Here is a 19,369-nt window from a genome sequence, read left to right as displayed (position 1 = left end):
CACAGTGAATTCCTTTTCCCAAGAACATCAGTAGTGCTTGTGTAGCACAAAACCTCATGTCATAAGTTTCTGAAGTTTTTGTAAAAGAAAGATGTATGTAAAACAAAGATGAATGCTGCAGAAAGTTTAGCCTTTCAGTGTCTCATTGCATACAAACCATTTATATGAAACCTGTTCACTTCCAGTTGGGATTTGGGTTGACCTCTTAAACTCAATTTAAACCATAGCAGTACATCATTACTAAGCTCTTTGCTGTCTTGGGACAACTCTCGCAATTAAACTATGTGTTTGCTTATAGTGAAACACTAATGTGGGCATAAAAATTATGATTTAAGTGCAGTACTGTTCTGGATTACTCGCTTGTATAATTCTTGAAGCTCTCAGGTGCAGAATTTACTGTAGTGGGTATTATTTTGTCATATATTACTTTAGTAAGGTAAACCCTGATATATACATGCTCTTTTGTAGTGTTTAACCACCATCAGATGTGGATTTAATTTGGTTGAACCCCAGTTATGACAGGATTTTCCCTTTTGTTGTTGGTTGCTTTAGAAGTGCTCACATTATGAGATGTCATTTGACATGTATCCAAAGGAACAAAATCTTCTATAATCCAACAAATAATTTGCATTTGACATAAACAAGAAAGGCAAGTACAGTACTGTGTACAGGTAGTTCATTAACATGCTTTGGAAAGTTAGAATTGAATTAAAACCACAAAGAAAAAGTTCTCATACCTGGAGTTCTTTAAATTGGAATTAACATGCCTCATTGAAGTAGAGTATGAGTTTATTAACTTGAAAATTCCAACTCTTACTTTGAGAAAGTAATTTAAGAAACAATTTATGCTAAAAGAACAGAAACTTTTTGTGTCATAATCTCAGTAGTGAGAAAAAAAAAGTTACCTATATGGTGGTTAGGGTAGAACTGTACTGCATTATTATTTGGTACATACACTGAAGTTAATTAGACCTATAACATTAACTACTGTATATACTTTGTAAAGTGTTTTGTAATTCTTGTAGTATTAAGAGGTCTCCTGTACAGTATTATTACTGGATGTAAGGTGTTCTGTAGGTGCCAGACAGTATCACCTTCCGTTCTCTGTACCAGTAAAGTATGTATTTTTCTTGTGATAATTATAAAAATATAATACAGTACTGTAAAGTAATGCAGAGTTAACACATCAGCAGAGATTAGTATTGTTTGGATAATTGAATTTTTGTAAAGGAGTGGGTATTGGCTTTATATTTATTTTTCCATTTATGTCTTATGTGCTATGCTGCATATCCAATGAGTTATTTGTTAGATTTTCTTAGAATTATCAGTCAGCCCCATGAAAAATGCTAGCAACCTAGAGGATATTACCTTTGAGTGCATACATTGGGTGGGGGATGGTCATTTGAATTTATATTATTGTTGGGAGCTGCATTTTCATATGAAAAACAGCAACTTAAGATATTAGGGTGTCAACTAAATTTGCAAAGGTGTTTATCTGTTGAAAATAGTGTATGATCAACGTTAGACTTCTGTAATTGTCAAGTAGCTTTTTAGATGTGATGCATATTTGGATAAATCTCTTAAATTGAATAGCAAATGTAAAATACAGCTTAGTTAGGCTAGGAATTTAGTAGGATTAGTGTTAGCCATGGGATACACTGAAAGTGTCAAAGTGTAGGCTATACTGTAAGATCTTGGTAATTACTGGACTTTTTTTTTTTTTATCAGAATCATCTAATAAATTTATAGGCTACTGGCATATAGTTCTACTGTATGGTAGAAGACATTGTACAATACTGAATAGATTATCAGATAATTTCATTTTTTTATTTATATTTTGAAACACATAGTCATGCTGTATTTAATAATTCTCCAGTTAGAGTATTATTCCCGCCTCCACTTTGTTTCGTAATGTTTGATTGTAAATACGTTTGCTGACAGCATCAAGTGCATTGTATTATTGAGGTTTTTGTTGTTGTCATAGGACTCTTAGTACTAGGCTTTATTGATAATATTGGATGCCTAAAAGGTTAAAGGGAGTATGCTCTTTATAAGACCCATTTGTTTTTGAAGGTACTCGTTTCCGTCCTCTCTCCCTCGATGTTCCGAAGCCGCTATTCCCAGTGGCTGGCCTGCCCATGATCCAGCATCACATAGAAGCATGTGCTTCAGTTCCAGACATGAGGGAAATTTTGTTGTTAGGTTATTTCCCAGCACAGCAGTTGCAGCAGTTTGTAGCAGATATGATTGCTACTTATAAAATTAGGATAAGGTGAGTGCATCATGGAATAATACATGAATAATCTGACTGATTCTGTGCTATGAAATTATCTCTCTTGGTACCCTAAACCTGTGAATTAGAATTAAAATATGTTTATTTGGGGTGAATCTTACCTACTGTTAAAGTTAGCTTATGTCTCTGCACCGATAGGCGAGTCGGCACTCAAACAAAAGATCGAATGGCTGCCTGGATGACTGTCAAGTTCTCGTGTTCTCCACCAGGTGTGTTTCAAATGTTTAAGCTCTTGTCAGAATTCTCCTTACTGCCATTGTTTATAGGTGCTTGTTGGTATTTCATGACTGTTTGCTGCTATCACATTACTGTACGTTTATTTTTTTCTAGGATGCCTCCACTGGAATCAAGGCTAAGAATGTTAGGTTCTGTAGGAATGATTAGTGTGTTAGTAGGATGTTGATTTTTTAGGAGATATACACGGTTTACGCTGGCTTCACTGGGGATTTTGTCAGTATATCAGGCTCAATTACAGTACAGCCTCAGCATAAGAGATTATGACTTACAGCTAATGTTCATTAAACTTGTAAATAATCCAGGACCATCATTGTCGCCAGTTCTGTAGGACGGATGCTGAAACCAAGAGTTGAGCATTTTATTCTTAAACCTTCATCCAGGTTTTTTTTTTCCTGTCGAGTAAAACGAAACAAGAATTTTCCTAGTGTCGTCACACTTACATACAACATAGAAGGGTCAACAACACTACCCCTGGTAAAGCTTTCTAGATGTAAGGACAGTGGAAAACCATCGAAGATGCCTAGCAGCTTTATCCCTGGTCAGAAACAGAGTCATAGTGTAAGATTGCTTCTTTGAGTGAAATGAACAACATGGTATGGTTTGATAATTCATTCCGTGGAAGGACAGTGTTTTTAGCGATTGGGGATTCAGAAGACAAACTACCTACAGAGTGGCCATAACAGCCGCAAGTTCAACAGTTGCTGTGGGATTAGAGGAACACTCGATTGTAGACTTATTAGCATGCAGATGAACAGGAACAGCTGGTCTATTATGACTCCTTTGAAGGCCCTCAAGCTTGAGGAGTTGATGCGTTTCTTTAAGTTTGGCCTGATTCAGACTCATATGCCTTTCCCCTCTATCTGCTTTAAGGAAGTATTGAGCAGTTTCATGTTCTTGTAGAGTGCTACTAGCCTCAGAGCAAATGAATTTTTAACTTTCTAGTTCTCTTGGTTGATGTATCTCTTACTCTTCCGTTAAGGGGGAAATCAACTCAGGCTACAAAATTTCATGCACTTCCACTAACTTCTGCATCTCACACCTAACCGCTTGGAGATGCTCGACTGTCTCCTCCCGGTAGGAGATTTTCAAAAGTATCATGGGTTCTATCTTTAATCAAGTGGAGAACAACTATGGCCATGTGTCAGAAGCAGCAGTTTGTTTATTACTCATGGGTGTCTTTCTAGAGGAATTTTCAGCACCTGGAACCTTGTAGACATACAAATTTCTCTGCTTTCTTGGATATAGTAAGACTTTTCACTGTCTGCTTTTTAGGTTATTGTTCCATACTTTCCTTGGTATTGCCTCATGTGCTATTAGATCTGGCTGATGATCAACACCTTCAGGTTTTGAAATCAGTTGAGATAGCTCTTTCAGCTCAGTACTGTATCACTCTCTCTGGATTTAGACGCTGGTCAGAAGTTTATCTGCAGATTCTTTTGAGCCTCTGTATGAGTTCCATTGAATTATTTACTATGAAAACTTCTTTTATGTAGCACTATCAACAGTTAAAGAGTAAATTTATTACAAGCACTCTCCTTAAGGCTGTTGTAAGAGAATGCTATTTTGTCTTTTGGCATAATAGCTGAGAATGAGGTTAGGGCTAAGTTTTCAGAGAACTGTAAGAATTCCATTTAACCTCTGGTCGGGAAGAAGAGGAAACAATTCTTGGTCATGTTAGGGCAATTAAAACTTACTTAGGATTAGCCTGAAGAGGCAGATATCCTTTTATTTTGTGATTTTAGAACCTAGAACATTGCTTCAAAAGATAAGCCTGGAGGAGGCAAAATTAACCTTTTGTTTTGTGGTTTTAGAAAATGTAGATGTCCTTGTCAAGGGTTAAGCCTGGAAGAATCAAAGTTAACCTTTTATTTTGTGATTTTAGAAACCAAGATGTCTGTGTCAAAGGTTAAGCCTGGAGGAGGCAACTTAACCTTTTGCTTGTGGTTTTAGAAAACATAGGTGGCCTTATCAAGGGATAAGCCTGGAAGAAGCAAAGTTAACCTTTAATTTTGTGGTTTTAGAAACCTAGAATGTCTTTGTCAAAGGTTAGACTTGGAGAAGGCAAAGTTAACCTTCTGTTTTTTGGTTTTAGAAACCTAGAGTGTCTTTGTCAAAGAACATGAGGTTCTCTGTGATGTATTTGATTGGGCTAGTGCATGAGAACTAGCTCCATTCCATTTACCTTTATTGAAGGTAAATATTCATAAAGTGAGAGCTGTCACTACCTCATTTAGTTTGATGACAAATTGTCGTATGGGCATGGGTTTAATGTGACGCAGAAGTAGTGAAATTTGGTTTTGCCGTTCAGTACCTTAATACAGTATGCAGAATCGTGTTTGAAACAGGTAAAGTCTTTTCCTGAATCCAGGAAAGAGCAATCTTTTAGGGTGTTTGTTTTAAGTCCCAGGCTTTATGTTTTGGGGGAGAATGAAGGTACATATATTGTATAAGAGTGTGCCTTTATATCGTAAAGGCATTTATTTTTAGTGACTCTTGTTTAATAGGGCTTTTGAACCCAGGCACAGGGGTCCCCTCACACTGCTGCTGTTTCATTGTAGCTGAATTGAAGCAGCTTTCTCCGCGAGGCTGCTCTTTGCTGCACACCTTTTAGAGCATTGCCCCCTGAATGGAATCCAACTTCTGGCGGCAGTAAGATCCAGAAAGGTTTCCAGATCAGGTAAGAATGTTTGGGTTTTCATGCAAGAAACCTTCAGTTGGATTGGCCGAGCAGATTTGGTCTAGCTGCATTACCCACCATCCTCTATTCCATGTGGGAATCAGCTAATTTTAACAGTAGGTAAGATTCATCCCAACTAATATAAATTTTTATAATAAAATTTATTGTTTGGATACTTACCTACTGTTAAAGACCCCACCCAGCCTCCCCACAACTTAGTGGGCTGTCAAGGAGAATTCTGAAAAGAGCGTAAACATTCAAAACACACCTGGTAGAGAACAGGTGAACTAGACAGTCATCTGGCCAGCCATTCGATCTTTTGTTTGAATGAGGACTCGCCTATCAGCGCAGCAATGTAAGCTAACTTTGAATAGTAGGTAAGTATCCAAATAATAAATTTCATTATGAAAATTTATGTATTTCCTATTTTGAGTCCCTTTGTTTGGATAATTTTGGTATGTGAGTGCTTTGTTTAGTAGTATTGAAACGTCCTTGTTCATTAGACACGTGAACTCTGAATGTTGTATTCTCCTGTACCTGTAGATACCTCCAAGAATACCAAGCATTGGGCACTGCTGGTGGTATTTACCACTTCCGTGACCAGATCAGTTCAGGTAATCCAGATGCCTTCTTTGTGCTAAATGGAGATGTTTGTGGTGATTTTCCTCTCAAAGACATACTTGAATTTCACACTAGCCTTTCAACCCCTTCTCTTATAACGATCATGGGTACTGAAGCCACAAGACAGCAGTCAACTATGTACGGATGCATAGGCAAGTATTTTTCATTCATTACCTTTAAAGTTTGTGAATTTATTTCTCTAGTTCAGAATTTCATGAAATATCTTGCTGTTGGTATACATTCACAATAATGATAAAGTTATGTAATTTTTAGAGTAGTTTACTGTGCTGAGTAACTTTATAAATTTTTATTTTTGGCAAGTTTGTAGTAATATGTTGTGCTGTACATTATATGTAAGGAGGTGTATTGATTCAAATTTTTTTGTAATATCTATACAAAACTAGCAATCTTATTTGTAAGTAATGACTACAGCATGTTTTAAAATAATGTATATGGAATTTGTGAGCCTAAAGTATGTCACTAATAATCACCCTTGCATTTCAGTTGAGGACAAAGAGACCCACCAAATCCTTCATTATGTTGAAAAGCCATCCACTTTTGTTTCAAACCTCATTAATTGTGGAGTGTATATTTGTTCTCCTGATATTTTCAAGAGAGTAGGGGAAATCTTCAATTCCAGACAGGACTTCTACAGGTATAGTGCTGATATTCTCTACAGATACTGTATCATGAAACAATTTCTCAGTGAACAGCTAATGTTGTACTTTAGAGAAAAGGTATACGTACTGGTAGTTTGGTATTGTACAGGTTTTCTTCTTTCTTAGTATTTAATATGGGGGTGACTCAACTTGTAAGAAGAGGAATAGTTAGGTAGTGCTGAAATTGGCAGAAAAACAGCAGTTTAGGTTAAATCTTTTATTGTTATCATATCAAAATTATTTATGGAATTTCTTTTTCAGCGATGACAGTGAATTCACAGAATCGATTCAGCTTGAACAAGATATTCTTATGCCAATAGCTGGTACAGGACAGGCATATGTATATTCTACTGACAGGTTAGTACTGCTTATATTTCTTCAATAAATTATAAATAGAGGGAACTTTGACTGGTATTGCCAAAATTTCATTAATAATGGCATTCTTTCTCTCTCTGTCTCTTTATTAGTGGCAAAAGCACAGTAACGAAATACAGTAATGAGGGCAGGTATAATAGATGGAGTAGAGATTGGGTAGAAGAGTGGCTAAATTGAAAACAAATACAGAAGTACAGTACTGTAATTATTGATGGGACAGTCTCTCCTTGGCAAAATGTCAAGTGTTGTTCCTGGTGGGTTGGCACTTGTTCCTTTCTCATTATTATTTTAATAAATGACTTGGGTATAATATTGACCAGCAAAATAAGTAAGTTTGCAATTTAAACAAAAATGGCTATCATTGTTAATAATGATGAAGCAGGTAAGTACAGTAGTTGCAGAATTTATCTTTTAACAACTAATTCCATGAATTACCTACTTGACAAAGAGAGACTTGTCACCAAGAAATTGAAAAGAGCACCCAAAAAAATCTTGATCCATGTAACTCCATTTAATTCTGTATCAAAATCAACCAAATTGCATACCATGCAGTTCAGTAAATTCCACATGAAAAAATGTGTCGGCCAATTATTTATAATTTTAAGAGAAGTCAGATCTGCCCTGTGAAAATAGTATCTTAGAATTCTAGAAACATAGATAAATAGAAAAAGAAACAGACGGGCTAATATAAGTGAATTTCCAAGACCAGTGACAGTAAAGTATGGCAGTTTATGGGGAGTGTTTGGTGTGTCTGGTAAATTAGTGTCCCACAGCTGTGTGTGCTACTGTATCACCTGTTCCCCAGAACAGTACAGGACAATTGTTGTGTTGCTGAAACATACAGATAGGTTGTATTCAAAGACTTTTGTGGGTCTGGCCCGAACAATTACATCTAATATGTTGGATGAAGACAAGACCCCTTAAGTTGGACATTGCAAAGAATTTTAGTGCTGACTACACTGTGCCTTTTGTGACAGACTGAAGGCAGGAATCCCCACTAGGAAAATTCTGGACTAAATTGCAGATGCTAAAGAGGAGTTTCAATAAAAGTGAATATTGGTCAAACTGAATTTTTCTCGTTCATACATTTTAATTTTTTATGAAATTCATTTTAAAGTGTACTATGGTGTAGTACACAGGAAGATATTTCACCTCAGTGAAAGAGTGCCTTGTTGAAATCACATGGTTTCACCATATATATGTATTCTCTGTTGAATCCATGTGATGGGTGGGAAGGCGCTTGAATCGGGAACATCTCTTTTCTTTTAGTTCTAATATAAATATCTCTATATTCTTTCTTTCTCATTACTACTTCTGTCTCTTTCATGTTGTATCAAATTTCTTGCTGTTCTCCCTGACTTTTACTTCATAAAGTAGATGCAAGATTTTCCCCCAGTTTCAACCTCAGATCCTTGTACTTCCTCTCATTCCCTTTCAAGATCTCTTTGGATTGTTGTCCAACCTTTTCAACTACTGTACCTGTTAACTAAATTACAGAAGTCTTAGGCTTAATCTTTGATAGCCCTTTGAACTAGAAAGCACACATAGTATACATAACAGCTAAAAGCAAATGTGCATTAAACCTGATGAAAAACTTTTATATACAACTAGGTAAAGTGACAGACATCAACCATGAGGTTACTATACTGGAGGCTAAATATGCAGCTCAACAGCAGACTCAGTGTTATAAAGTCGAGATTCAGTGCACAATGAAGGGCTTAGTATCTGTACAGATTGAAAGAGACTAACCTCCCCTCTGTCTTCGCCAGGATTGTAGCTTTAGAAATTACAATGGAAATTCATGCCAGTGACTAACCACATGAAGAAATTGACAATCAGAGCTAATTTTTAAATCATCCACCACTATTCCATGTCAGAGCTAACATAATGTTTGAGTTGGTAAAAGATTAGCAACAACATTGAATAACCTGGTTCTAGTGACAGGTCATTAGACCAAACTTAAACCATATTAAATCTTAAGTAGCATATAGTAGAAATATGTGACATAGAGGTTCACACTACACAACATGTACGGATGGATTCAAATCTTCCTCGGGTGTAGTACTTACTGCAGCATCTTCAGTTGAAACAAGGTAGCTGTCTTTACCCAGCAATGCATCTGTTTTCAAACCATTGTATGCGACGTGCCACCACTGAAATTTCATTGTCAGAAACTCTGTCTTAATAGTCCTTTGATCAGCAAATTAAGTTTTCATTCCACAAATTGGATGAAACTGGTATAAATGCTGAAATATGTTGGTCCCTGCACATGTAACCTTATAGGAAATAAATATGCTGATAAAGCAGCCAAAACTGCATTTAACATGACTAGATCAAATATACTTGTTCCTGTTATTGATTTGCCCTTATCTCTAAAATCCATCATCTCAAGTGAATTAGAGGCAAGGTTGAATAATTAATAAATCCTACAGTGATTAAAAGAGAATAAACCAACTATTGGATGTGGTGCTCTTCATCCCAAAAAGAATTGGCCACCCATCTGACCCATGGATATTTGATGAATAACTCATGCGACCTGATGCCTGAATGTAGAACGACGCTTTCAGTCAGTTATATCTTTAGTTATTGTCCAATTTTCGACCAGCAATGTATACAGTATCAGAAATGAATTCTTGAAAGAAATTTTGTCAGAATCATCATCCTTTTTAGTTTATCTTATTATTAAATTATGAGTTTGCAATTTAATAGAATCTAATATCATTAAGAACAAACCCTTCAGGGCAGCCCTATGTGAAAGATTGTTAACTCAGTTGTCTGGGAAAACTATTTACTTATATAAATTTAAGATATTTTTGAAATATTTATGCAGCCTTTATCCCTGAAATATTTTGAAAAGTTTTTCTTGGGGTTTTATACATTATACTTTGTTTCTTTCATTTATTTTTAAATACTTCTGGTTTTCTGGTCTCTTATCTTAATGCTTTTGATTTATTTTACAAATAAAAATTCCTCATAAAACTAGATGAATTTTAGTGAGTAGGCAGTAGCTTTTTACTAGAATAACCTCATGTGAATATAAATGAAGTAATGTTTGAGCAGGTCGTTGATTCAGTAATATTTTTTCTTTGTTATCAAGCGGTTGCTAAAAATTTATCAGCTGAGCTATCTAGATAGACATTGTGAAATTTTTTCACTTGAGCATACTAACTGGAAAAGAAAGAACTTTGGCAGGATTTTTTCTTGTTATAAAAAAAGTAAAACTGAAAACTTAAAAAATTATATTTTACAAACTAGTTTGTTCTAAGGCATTTTTAACATAAATTTCATTCATATAGCAGGCATTTGAAGTTCAGGATCTTTCTAAGTTGAAAAGATTGAAAATGATGTATAATATATGGTGTATTTAATTCCTGGAGTATTAGTCATGTCATAATAAATACATATCTTTTTAAATTGACCAGTTTCTTTGAAGACGGAATATGGCCTTTTATCTTTCCAAAAATGTTTTCCTTATTTCTGAATTTGTATTTAGAATGAAATTAGAAAAAAATTTTTGGTTAAAAATAAACAGTTTCTCAAAGCTTGATGTTTATTTGTAATTTCAAGTGTAAAAGTGAAAAGTGCATGAGTAACAGATACTGAACAAAATTTTTCAGATGGTGGTCCCAGATTAAAACGGCCGGTTCAGCAATCTACGCAAATCGCCACTACTTACAGCTGTACCACAAGCTGAAGAGGGAACGCTTAGCTGTAAATGGACCTGACAAGCCTAGTGTTGTTGGTGATGTGTATATCCATCCATCTGCCACTGTTGATCCTACTGCGGTTGTAAGGATATTCTGGTTTCTCACATATACTGTAATGATAAGCAGGATAATTATATATCACTGTTCATTTTGAATTCACATAGGAAATTTAAGCAAAAGGATTTAAGGAGTTAAATTTTACATGTGCCAAGTTATGTGTTCAACATAAAGTACTATCTGTACATTATCAAGACGTCCTTTGAAAGCAGCTGATAAGAGAGAGAGAGAGAGAGAGAGTGCATGTGTGTGTGTAGGCAGGTATTTGGGTAAGTTAATGTGGTTTCATTTATGTACTCAATATACTGTACTGCTTGTATGAAGCAAGCTTTAGAATTTTGACCGTGTCTCGGTTTGTCTGATTGAATTTTTGTAATTGTTTGATTTCATTTAATACATTGGATGTTGGAGAACATTTACAAAACATGGTTAGAAATATGGTTAGTTGAAAGATCTTGTGAAGAAATTAAAATTTTTAGTAAGCTTTATGATTCTGAAATTTAATGTTGAACTGTAATTCAAACTGATGTTGGTGAATAGTCAATGCACTCTTCTTGTTTTTTCAGCTTGGGCCAAATGTGAGCATTGGGAAAAATGCAGTCATAGGGGCTGGTGTTCGTATTCGGGAGTCAATTGTACTTGGGAACTGCACCATTGAAGAGCATAGCTGCGTCTTATACACGTAAATATAACTTTCTGAACTTCTAAGTTTCTTATAAATCTTTACCACTGTATTAAGTCTTGTTGTGATTTAAACAAAGATCAAGAAGATATGAGAAAATATTGAACAGAAGGGCTGCTGATTATGAATGAAATATCTATGGGTGAAAAGAAAAAAAGAGGAAAATACTTATCAAAATGAGGGATGAGTCAAGAATACCATCAGAAGGAGAAGAACAGCTTCCGGCAGAAGAGTTTGTAGGTTTAAACTTTAAAGAAAAAAGTTTTTCTCAGTTGTCTTCATCTACCATACAACCAAGCATATGTCAGTGACATTACAATAGCAGTTACTCTGACATCTCATTGAGCAGTTATTAGGCAACTTGAAGCAATGAATTGCTTAGAAACATGCTTTAGATACCATTCAGTATAAAAAGGACTAGGATTGTCTTGCTAAGTATCTCTCTCTCTCTCTCTCTCTCTCTCTCTCTCTCTTGCAGCTTATATAAATATTTTGAATTCCAACCTCTGTTGTAATTCTATGAACAATTTATGTATTCACCTCATTGGTAACTGGCTTAATAGAATTTTGATTCTTTTTGGGTGATCAGTTATAAAATATAGTTAGAATTTTCCAGGATTCGAAGTTGCAAATGAGGCTATAGTACTATTAGTAAAGGGTTGGTCAGGAAATGTGCTTTTTACACATTTATCACAATGAGTGTGCTGTCAATTTCTCATGCTCTTTAATCAAATACTAAACCTTGCATAGACCCATAAATCTGTATGTATCCCACGCAGGTGGTAATACCATCAGAGCACCACACACAGTGCACTGTAGGCGTTACTTAAGGCTCTCTGCAGCGTCTCTTCAGCCCCTAGCTGCAACCCCTTTCATTCCTATTACTGTACCTCCATTCATATTCTTTTTCTTCCATCTTACTTTCCACCCTCTCCTAACAAATCTTTCATAGTGCAATTGAGAGGTTTTCCTTCTGTTACACCTTTCAAACCTTCTTTACTGTTTCCCTTTCAGCACTGAATGACCTCAGGTCACAGCTCTTGGCCTAAATTCTGTATTCTATCTATTCTAAAAATCTGTATCTTGCATTTTCTTGCTGAGGTGCTCCTAAGTACTCTCTGACAGTGTAAGCAAATATGTAAGCAAATCTCACTTAGCTCTTAATTTTTACAGTGTTGTTGGATGGAACTCGACTGTTGGAGCATGGACTCGACTGGAAGGAACACCATGTGACCCCAATCCGAACAAGCCTTTTGCGAAGATGGATAATGTACCCCTTTTCAACAGTGATGGCAAACTCAACCCTTCAATTACAATTCTTGGTAGGTCCTAATCACGTATAATTCATTACAGGATTAGATGTACACATCATTCTTTTCTTTTATTAGGGTCATATTGTTTTAACTAAATGGAAGACCACACTTACGTAAGCATCTTGTAGCTGTCTTTCTAATGCTAATTCTTGTCAGTTGTACTTACCTGTATCTGATATTATCTTGTTTTACCATGCAGTTTACATTGAGTGCACTTCGTGGAGCCCATTGCCGACATTGCTCCTGACTGAACATTCTACAAAAAATGTTAAAGAAAAATTAATTACATACAGCACATAGAGTAAATTGTCCCGTCTTTTTCGTGGATCTTTATTTAGTAAATTTGATTGAACAGCGTAAGTGAATAACAACCATCTGCTCCTTTTGATGCATTTTCTCAAATATTTTTGTATCTCTCAGAAAAGTGGATAGCAACTGCAGGGTTTCCAGTAGTCCAATTAATTTCGTTAGTTTAAATTCCCATAATGAAAAAAATTAATTAATTCTAATGAAGGCATTTGTTGATATTGTGCTTAATGGCATAAATAATATTCTATTCCAGACCGAAGGCAGTGTTTTATGACACAAAATTAAGTATTTCATACAAGCCAGTTAATCAGATGATTCCTTATGTAATGTAGAACTAACCCAGTTGCACCAGCTTGCTTTAGCTAGAACAACAAGAGAGCAGACAACAGTTGGGATGGATTGAACACAAGTGCATTAATCAAAAGATGCCTTACTCCATGTATAATAACTCAGTTGCACCAAGCTGCTTTAGCTTGAACAGGAGGAGAGTGGACTACATATGGGACTGAACTGCTGAAACTATTGCTGGAGGCAGTCTACAAAGATAGTGGGGGAAATCCCAGAGATGGAGGCTGCAGATGCAGTGTGGGGCTAGAGTGGTAATAGTTAACTGTGTCAATAAGATAAGTGACACAAATGGGACTTCTGGTAGGGTTAACATCCCATCCTGATGTGACCTGCAGTGGGCATGTAGGCCTATTTTATACCTGAATGGGAGATGAGTTGTGGCATGAGAGTCCCTTAGTCAATAGGTAGAGTTTTGTAGTGCTCTTTGATATAATGTATTTCTTGATAGCCAAAGGGGGAGAGGGTGAACTAGGGACCAGTTTCAAGTTAAAGTGACTGATAATGCCTGTGCCACAGCTTCAGGAGCCCGAAGTTTATACTTTTTCATGGGAGCAAAGCAAAAAAAAGGGTCTACATCCCACCTGTCACTCACTAAACAAGTCTTTTATGGTGAACACTGGTATTTGCAGCATGATCAGCACAGAAGATTGGGAACTTTGTCTAGTGAACACAAAAAAGTTAAAGGCCTTGCCTGATAACCCAACAAGAACATGAGGCATACTCAAAGCCAGGTTAAGCGAGCAGTCTAAGGCTTGCTTGTGATAAACAACCTCTATTGCCATATTCTTCCTAACTCACTAGTACTCTTTGTAACCTTAAGTAGGACAAAAGCATGAAAGGTGATTGACCAAATTATGCAGCTAATGAAATTAGTAGTCACTTAATTCCCTCTTCAGAGAAAGCCATACTGTCATCAAAAACTATGCATCTCCTTTAACAGAAAGCCTTTTAGCACAAGCGAAGCAAAAACACCAGTTAGATGCACATGAGAAAATTACAGTACAATACCCAGAAAGAAAAGTTATGGGAATGTATAACACTTGAGAAAAAGCCTGATGTAGAGCCCATTAGTACTAATATTATTAACTTGTTTAAATTGACCACTGAACAATTCATTTAGCATTCACAGGGCTAGCCCAAAAGATTGGTCTTTATTATTAATAAAGTTTAGATTTTACTATGTATTAACTGACAGCTTTTTAAAAATTTTATAACTGGGTGAATTGAAAATGTATTTGGACAAAATCTCTTTGATATGCTTCCATGTCAGCTTCTTTTGGACATTCATACAAAAAATGTAAGAAATGTTTACTTGCTACTTTTATCTTACGCTCTGTACATGTAGGGATTGGATCATGTGGGATATTCACCTGCCAAACAAGAGTGATCAATTCTAAGAAGAGTCAAAATAACCTGTCTATGCCTTACCTTTTGATGTGATGAATTCCATATTCCAAAATGTGACTATGTCTTGGTAGTTGCAGCTTTGGCTGCTTCATTTTGTTTAATGAATCCAAAATAATTCCACATTTTTATCATCATATAATTTGTGAATTGAAAATTTTATTATGGAAGGATATTTTTTCAATTATAATTTTGGAGGACTTCTATAGCATTATAGAGTTGCTGAAAACTACAAGTTTCTGTCGTGGCATATCTCTATTAATTTCAGTGAATGATCCTGTTGTACATAATTCTGCTGTGAAAATAGAAGCATTGTTAGACCATCGAAATTGGTGTGTTTTATTGGGTGATATGGCTGCAAATCCTGTGCCTGATGAAGATGTAGTTTTAAATGTGTCTTAAGTTTAGACCTTATGCATGATCCAAGGAGGAGGTAGATCTATAACTGGAGGAAATTTTATATTTGTTGACTCCACTCATATTCTCTTTCTTCCATCGTGCTCTCCACCTTCTAACAATTGTTTCATAGTGCAACTGCGAGGTTTTCCTCCTGTTACACCTTTGAAACCTTTCTACTCTCATTTGCCCTTACAGTGCTGAATGACCTTATAGGTCCCAGCACTTGGCATTAGGCCTAAATTGTATATTCCATTCCGTTCCATTCCAACAGTCTGTGCACTCATAATTTGGAAAGGAAGTACGAGTGCCCTTGCTGTAAGCAGAAACCTAGCTTATAGGCACTCATTCCAATCCTGCAGAGGGACATAAAGGATTGTCAGTTCATGATGAGCGCGCACACACTAATTGAAAAAAAATTGAGATCACAGGAGTAAAAGTATCAAGAAAGACAGTGAGAAAAAACTTAGATCAAGGCAAAAGCTGGCACAGTGTTAACCTCAAAAAGGCAAATTGGGAGATGTTGACTCACCAGTAGCGTAATGGAGTGAATGTAGATGTGGAGTGCTGGATATGGCTATCACCACACAGTGGTTAGCATTCTGTTGAAGCTAAAGCAGATTGGTTAGACTGGGTAGTCCTATACAGAGTAAGGTATTTTATGAATACAGTAATAGGTAGTCATGAACTAAAATGACAAGTAATTTCCGTATTTCTGAGAATAATGTGCAATTGTAAATTATCAGTAGATGATATGGTCGAATACCCTTTTATTACATTTCAACAGTGCTGAAGTCATTTATAACATTTTGGGGCTTATCACCAAATAGCTTTATTATTACCAGCAGGTTAGTAAATTTCAGGTTGCTTAAGATTTGTAGTGAATTCCTTTCGAGATTTTGGTTGCCTTGACGACAGAAACTAAACTGTAATTGGATTTTGCTAATTTCAAACATTTTTCATCATTATTTAGCAGTATGATTTTGCTTTTGTATTTCATTTTGTTTTATTTTGCGACTTCCTTTCTTGACCTAGTACAGTATTCATAAAAGAAATTGTTTGTATATTTAAGTACAGTACTCAGTTCAGATATGGCCCATTTCCAGTTCCTTATTTACCACAGGTAATGATGTCAAAGTTCCCTCAGAGGTGGTGGTTTTGAATTCCATCGTACTCCCATATAAAGAGCTCGGAGGCAGCACCAAGAATGAAATTATCTTATAATATCTGTCAGTGGGCTTCCTATATGGTACTTTAAGAGTGATGCATGTGTTTTAGAGTAACCAATTAAACTTTATTGATAAGGAAAGTAAATTTTGAGAGTGATTAGCAAGGTAAATAGTTTACACATGCCTCCTCTCTTTTCGTAATTTGTATTAATGCTTTAGATACAACATTGCTCCCTTATTTACTTGATGCTTAGGACCTGGCCCTGCAAATTTTTGAAGTTTTGATATTTGTGTGTCTGTCATAAGAGCCTGATTTATTTCTTCTCTTACTCGGCCTGTTAATGGGAAAATTCTAGCTTGAATTAGGTATGTTAGTAAGTATATAGTAAATAAAATGTGCATTTGAAGGTTTTAGACAATTACTTTCTGCTTTTACTATATATTTCACCTGTCAGATGTACTTATAAAAAAAGGGTCCCAATATTAAGTGTGTGGTGTTATTAGAAAAACTTGAATATTGGAAATCACAAGAAAGACTCTTTATCACTGTATGCATGATTGTCATGTGACTAAGAATTTCAGAATTCCATAAGGAAATTTTATTTATGTGGAATGAAATGTGTATGATGGTTTAGAAAATATGTTATTCCTACCATGAAGATATTGGGATGTATTTTGTCTTCCTTGAAGCATGAGTGTGGACATTTCATGACATCATATTTCAGTTTTAGGTAAAAGGCTTTTACTTTAAAAAAGGTCCAGAAAATTGGTACTTGATGTGTAAATGATATATGGGACTGGCCTGTAAATGTCAATGATGCAACAGGACTACAGTAATTGAAACAAAATTTCCTTTAGGCATTCAAATATCCTCTAAGTCCAAGAAAGACTTATCATACCAACATTGTAATAGGTTATACAATATAGAAGGTAATTTAGCATACACAACTTTGAAAAATATGCCAAGAATTTTTACACTTCTCTAAATCTTATTGTTATGGAAGGTTAATTGTACATTTTTGTTGTGAAACAAAATTTGGGTAGTATCTAAGCCTAAATTTTATTCTAACAATACTAACTTGAATTAGAATTTAGTTGTGACTTGATGCACTAACACCTGAAATATTTTTGCTTGAAAGTATTTAGTTCTAGAAGTAAAAGGTAACTTTGGGCTTCATATTGTCATTCATCATCCTCACCATTAGGTAATATTGTACTGTAAGTTTAATTTAATCACAGTTAATGATATATGGGTAAGTTTCTGTGTTATGTGATGCCAGACAGTTTTTTAATGAAATTGTGGTGAATAGGTACATATTTAGTAAAATTTTGTTTATTTTCAATTTCTTCAGTTTCATTATTTTAGAATGATCAAGGCAGCTTTAAGCACATACCTTGGTGGTTTTCCTTGAAGTCTCTGGCATTTGTATTTAAAGATAGTGGTGGAGATATTTAAAGCAAAGATAGTGGTGGTTCTCGCTCTTGATAGTTAGTACTGTACATGTGCAGGAAACATACTCCATATATGAAAGGCTCAGGTTTGTAAACCTAAGAGAAATACAGATTAATTTCAAAACTTACTATTTTACAATAGAGCTGTTGGTGTTTTGGGAAAAGTGCTTTGGTAAAAATATTGCTTTACAGTTTATGAAACTTCGGTAATTACTAATTCTTGTAAACTTGATACATCAATTTTTGTGGTCTAAATACAGTAACATTACCACCTTATGTCATGAAATTACAACCATTAGACACAATTTTCAGCCTTGTAAATTTCTTCAAGCAAAGTACTGTACTTTTGTTTCTCTTCCCAACTACATACAGTATTTGTACTAGGTTTCATGTTGAATCAGCTTAAGGTTTCAGGTTTTTGCTTTGGGAGCCAGGACTAAGAAATGTGTGTTAAGATGTGTGTTAAGAAGAAAGCATTTGACCTCTACAAGGATAGGCAAAGAACATTTCTCTGCCTGCCCTTGTTACAATACAGAAGAATCTCTTTCAGGAGTACTGGAAATGGATACTGGTGCATGTCATGTATTTAACAAAAGTAAATGGGTCTCCAACAGTTTTTTCATTAGTTACTTTGTGGTGTGTTATTAACTTTGAATGTTTTAATACTTATTGGGTCTCCTTGTGTGTTATTACTTTAGTAACCAGGTTTTATTACTATTAATAATGTAAAGTAGTTTAATTACACAAGGACCAGGTAAAAGCAGTTATGCAGTTAGTCTACAGGCTCTCTTCATGGCCAACAAATCATTAGCTACATATTTTTATCAAAGGTACAGTATTTGGTTACAAAGGATTAGGGAAGGGCTTCAGATCACAATAAGAATAATCATAGTTGTCTTTTGTAAAGGTACTATAGTTCGTTTTATCATCAACTCTGTATGTATACAGTATTATTATCAACTCTGCATTTTTAGGTAGTGATTGTCTTTGCTGCACTGGGTAATTCTGTAAATATTCATGCTGGTTGTCAAGTGTCTCTTGTATGTTAATCTCACTGCTTGAAGGTACTGTAAAATAGGCTTATTTAAAACTATGTATTCAGTTTACATCTCGTTATTTCAAAGAACATGTTATTGTGCACTCATTGACCTGAAAAGTAGAAATTTACTTTTAGTATATTTTTTTTATTTACTTTTTCAAGTTAAGGTATTTGTTCCTTTTATGTATGTTTTTTATTTATTAATGTTCTTTTGGCTAAACTATATACTCAAACGTCATTTGCACTAATAATTCAAACTTTGTTGTGGGTCATGCAAACAAAAGTTCATGACGTTATTGTAAATTTGTATTGCTGTTATGTACAGTATGTTGTCTTTTAACATATGAATCCATTTTTTGTATTCATTTAGATTTGTTATCTTGTTTTGATATTTTTTTGAAGGTAGTTGTAAATGGGAATTCATCCCTTTGACTGCTATTTGCTCTGTGGGAACTTACAAGCGTAGAACTCTAAAGATATACAAGTTTTGTCAACATAACATTTGTAGCTATTTCAAGAAATACTTAGGGAAATATGATCCTGGAGCTCTTCATTATACAGGTTAATTAAGGTTGTATGATTTTGTTTTGTCTCTAGACACTAAGCATTTAAAATATGTTACTCTCTTCTG

The 19,369-nt window shown here is 35.1% G+C and overlaps 1 protein-coding gene and 1 long non-coding RNA gene across 7 annotated transcripts in view; one reads left to right on the top strand and one right to left on the bottom strand.

The window, feature by feature from the left end:
• The window catches only part of Gmppa (GDP-mannose pyrophosphorylase A), a 30,203-nt gene that overhangs the window by 10,479 nt on the left and 355 nt on the right, over window positions 1–19,369 (top strand). For 2 of the 6 annotated variants that reach the window (XM_067091281.1, XM_067091278.1), the window contains 8 exons: window positions 2,074–2,272; window positions 5,751–5,980; window positions 6,333–6,483; window positions 6,749–6,844; window positions 10,480–10,651; window positions 11,193–11,308; window positions 12,482–12,630; window positions 16,202–16,307. In XM_067091281.1, the coding sequence (XP_066947382.1) occupies window positions 2,074–2,272; window positions 5,751–5,980; window positions 6,333–6,483; window positions 6,749–6,844; window positions 10,480–10,651; window positions 11,193–11,308; window positions 12,482–12,630; window positions 16,202–16,302 (1,214 nt within the window). In that variant the 3' untranslated portion in view covers window positions 16,303–16,307. Of the gene's footprint in view, window positions 1–2,073; window positions 2,273–5,750; window positions 5,981–6,332; window positions 6,484–6,748; window positions 6,845–10,479; window positions 10,652–11,192; window positions 11,309–12,481; window positions 12,631–16,201; window positions 16,328–19,369 lie in introns of all 6 variants that reach the window. The other 4 variants (XM_067091280.1, XM_067091276.1, XM_067091279.1 and 1 more) reach the window with 2 other exon arrangements.
• Window positions 10,547–19,369, bottom strand: part of LOC136831239 (uncharacterized) — a 54,388-nt gene continuing 45,565 nt past the window's right edge. The window contains exons 3-4 of the long non-coding RNA XR_010850808.1: window positions 12,788–12,877; window positions 10,547–10,679 (exon numbers count right to left, since the gene is read on the bottom strand). This is a non-coding gene — a long non-coding RNA (uncharacterized lncRNA). The remainder of the gene's footprint in view (window positions 10,680–12,787; window positions 12,878–19,369) is intronic.

Source organism: Macrobrachium rosenbergii, chromosome 48 (assembly GCF_040412425.1).
Source record: "Macrobrachium rosenbergii isolate ZJJX-2024 chromosome 48, ASM4041242v1, whole genome shotgun sequence".
In the NCBI taxonomy this organism is placed as follows: Eukaryota; Metazoa; Arthropoda; class Malacostraca; order Decapoda; family Palaemonidae; genus Macrobrachium; species Macrobrachium rosenbergii.
Note: the sequence above shows the minus strand (reverse complement) of the source record. Positions and strands in the feature narration are given on the sequence as shown.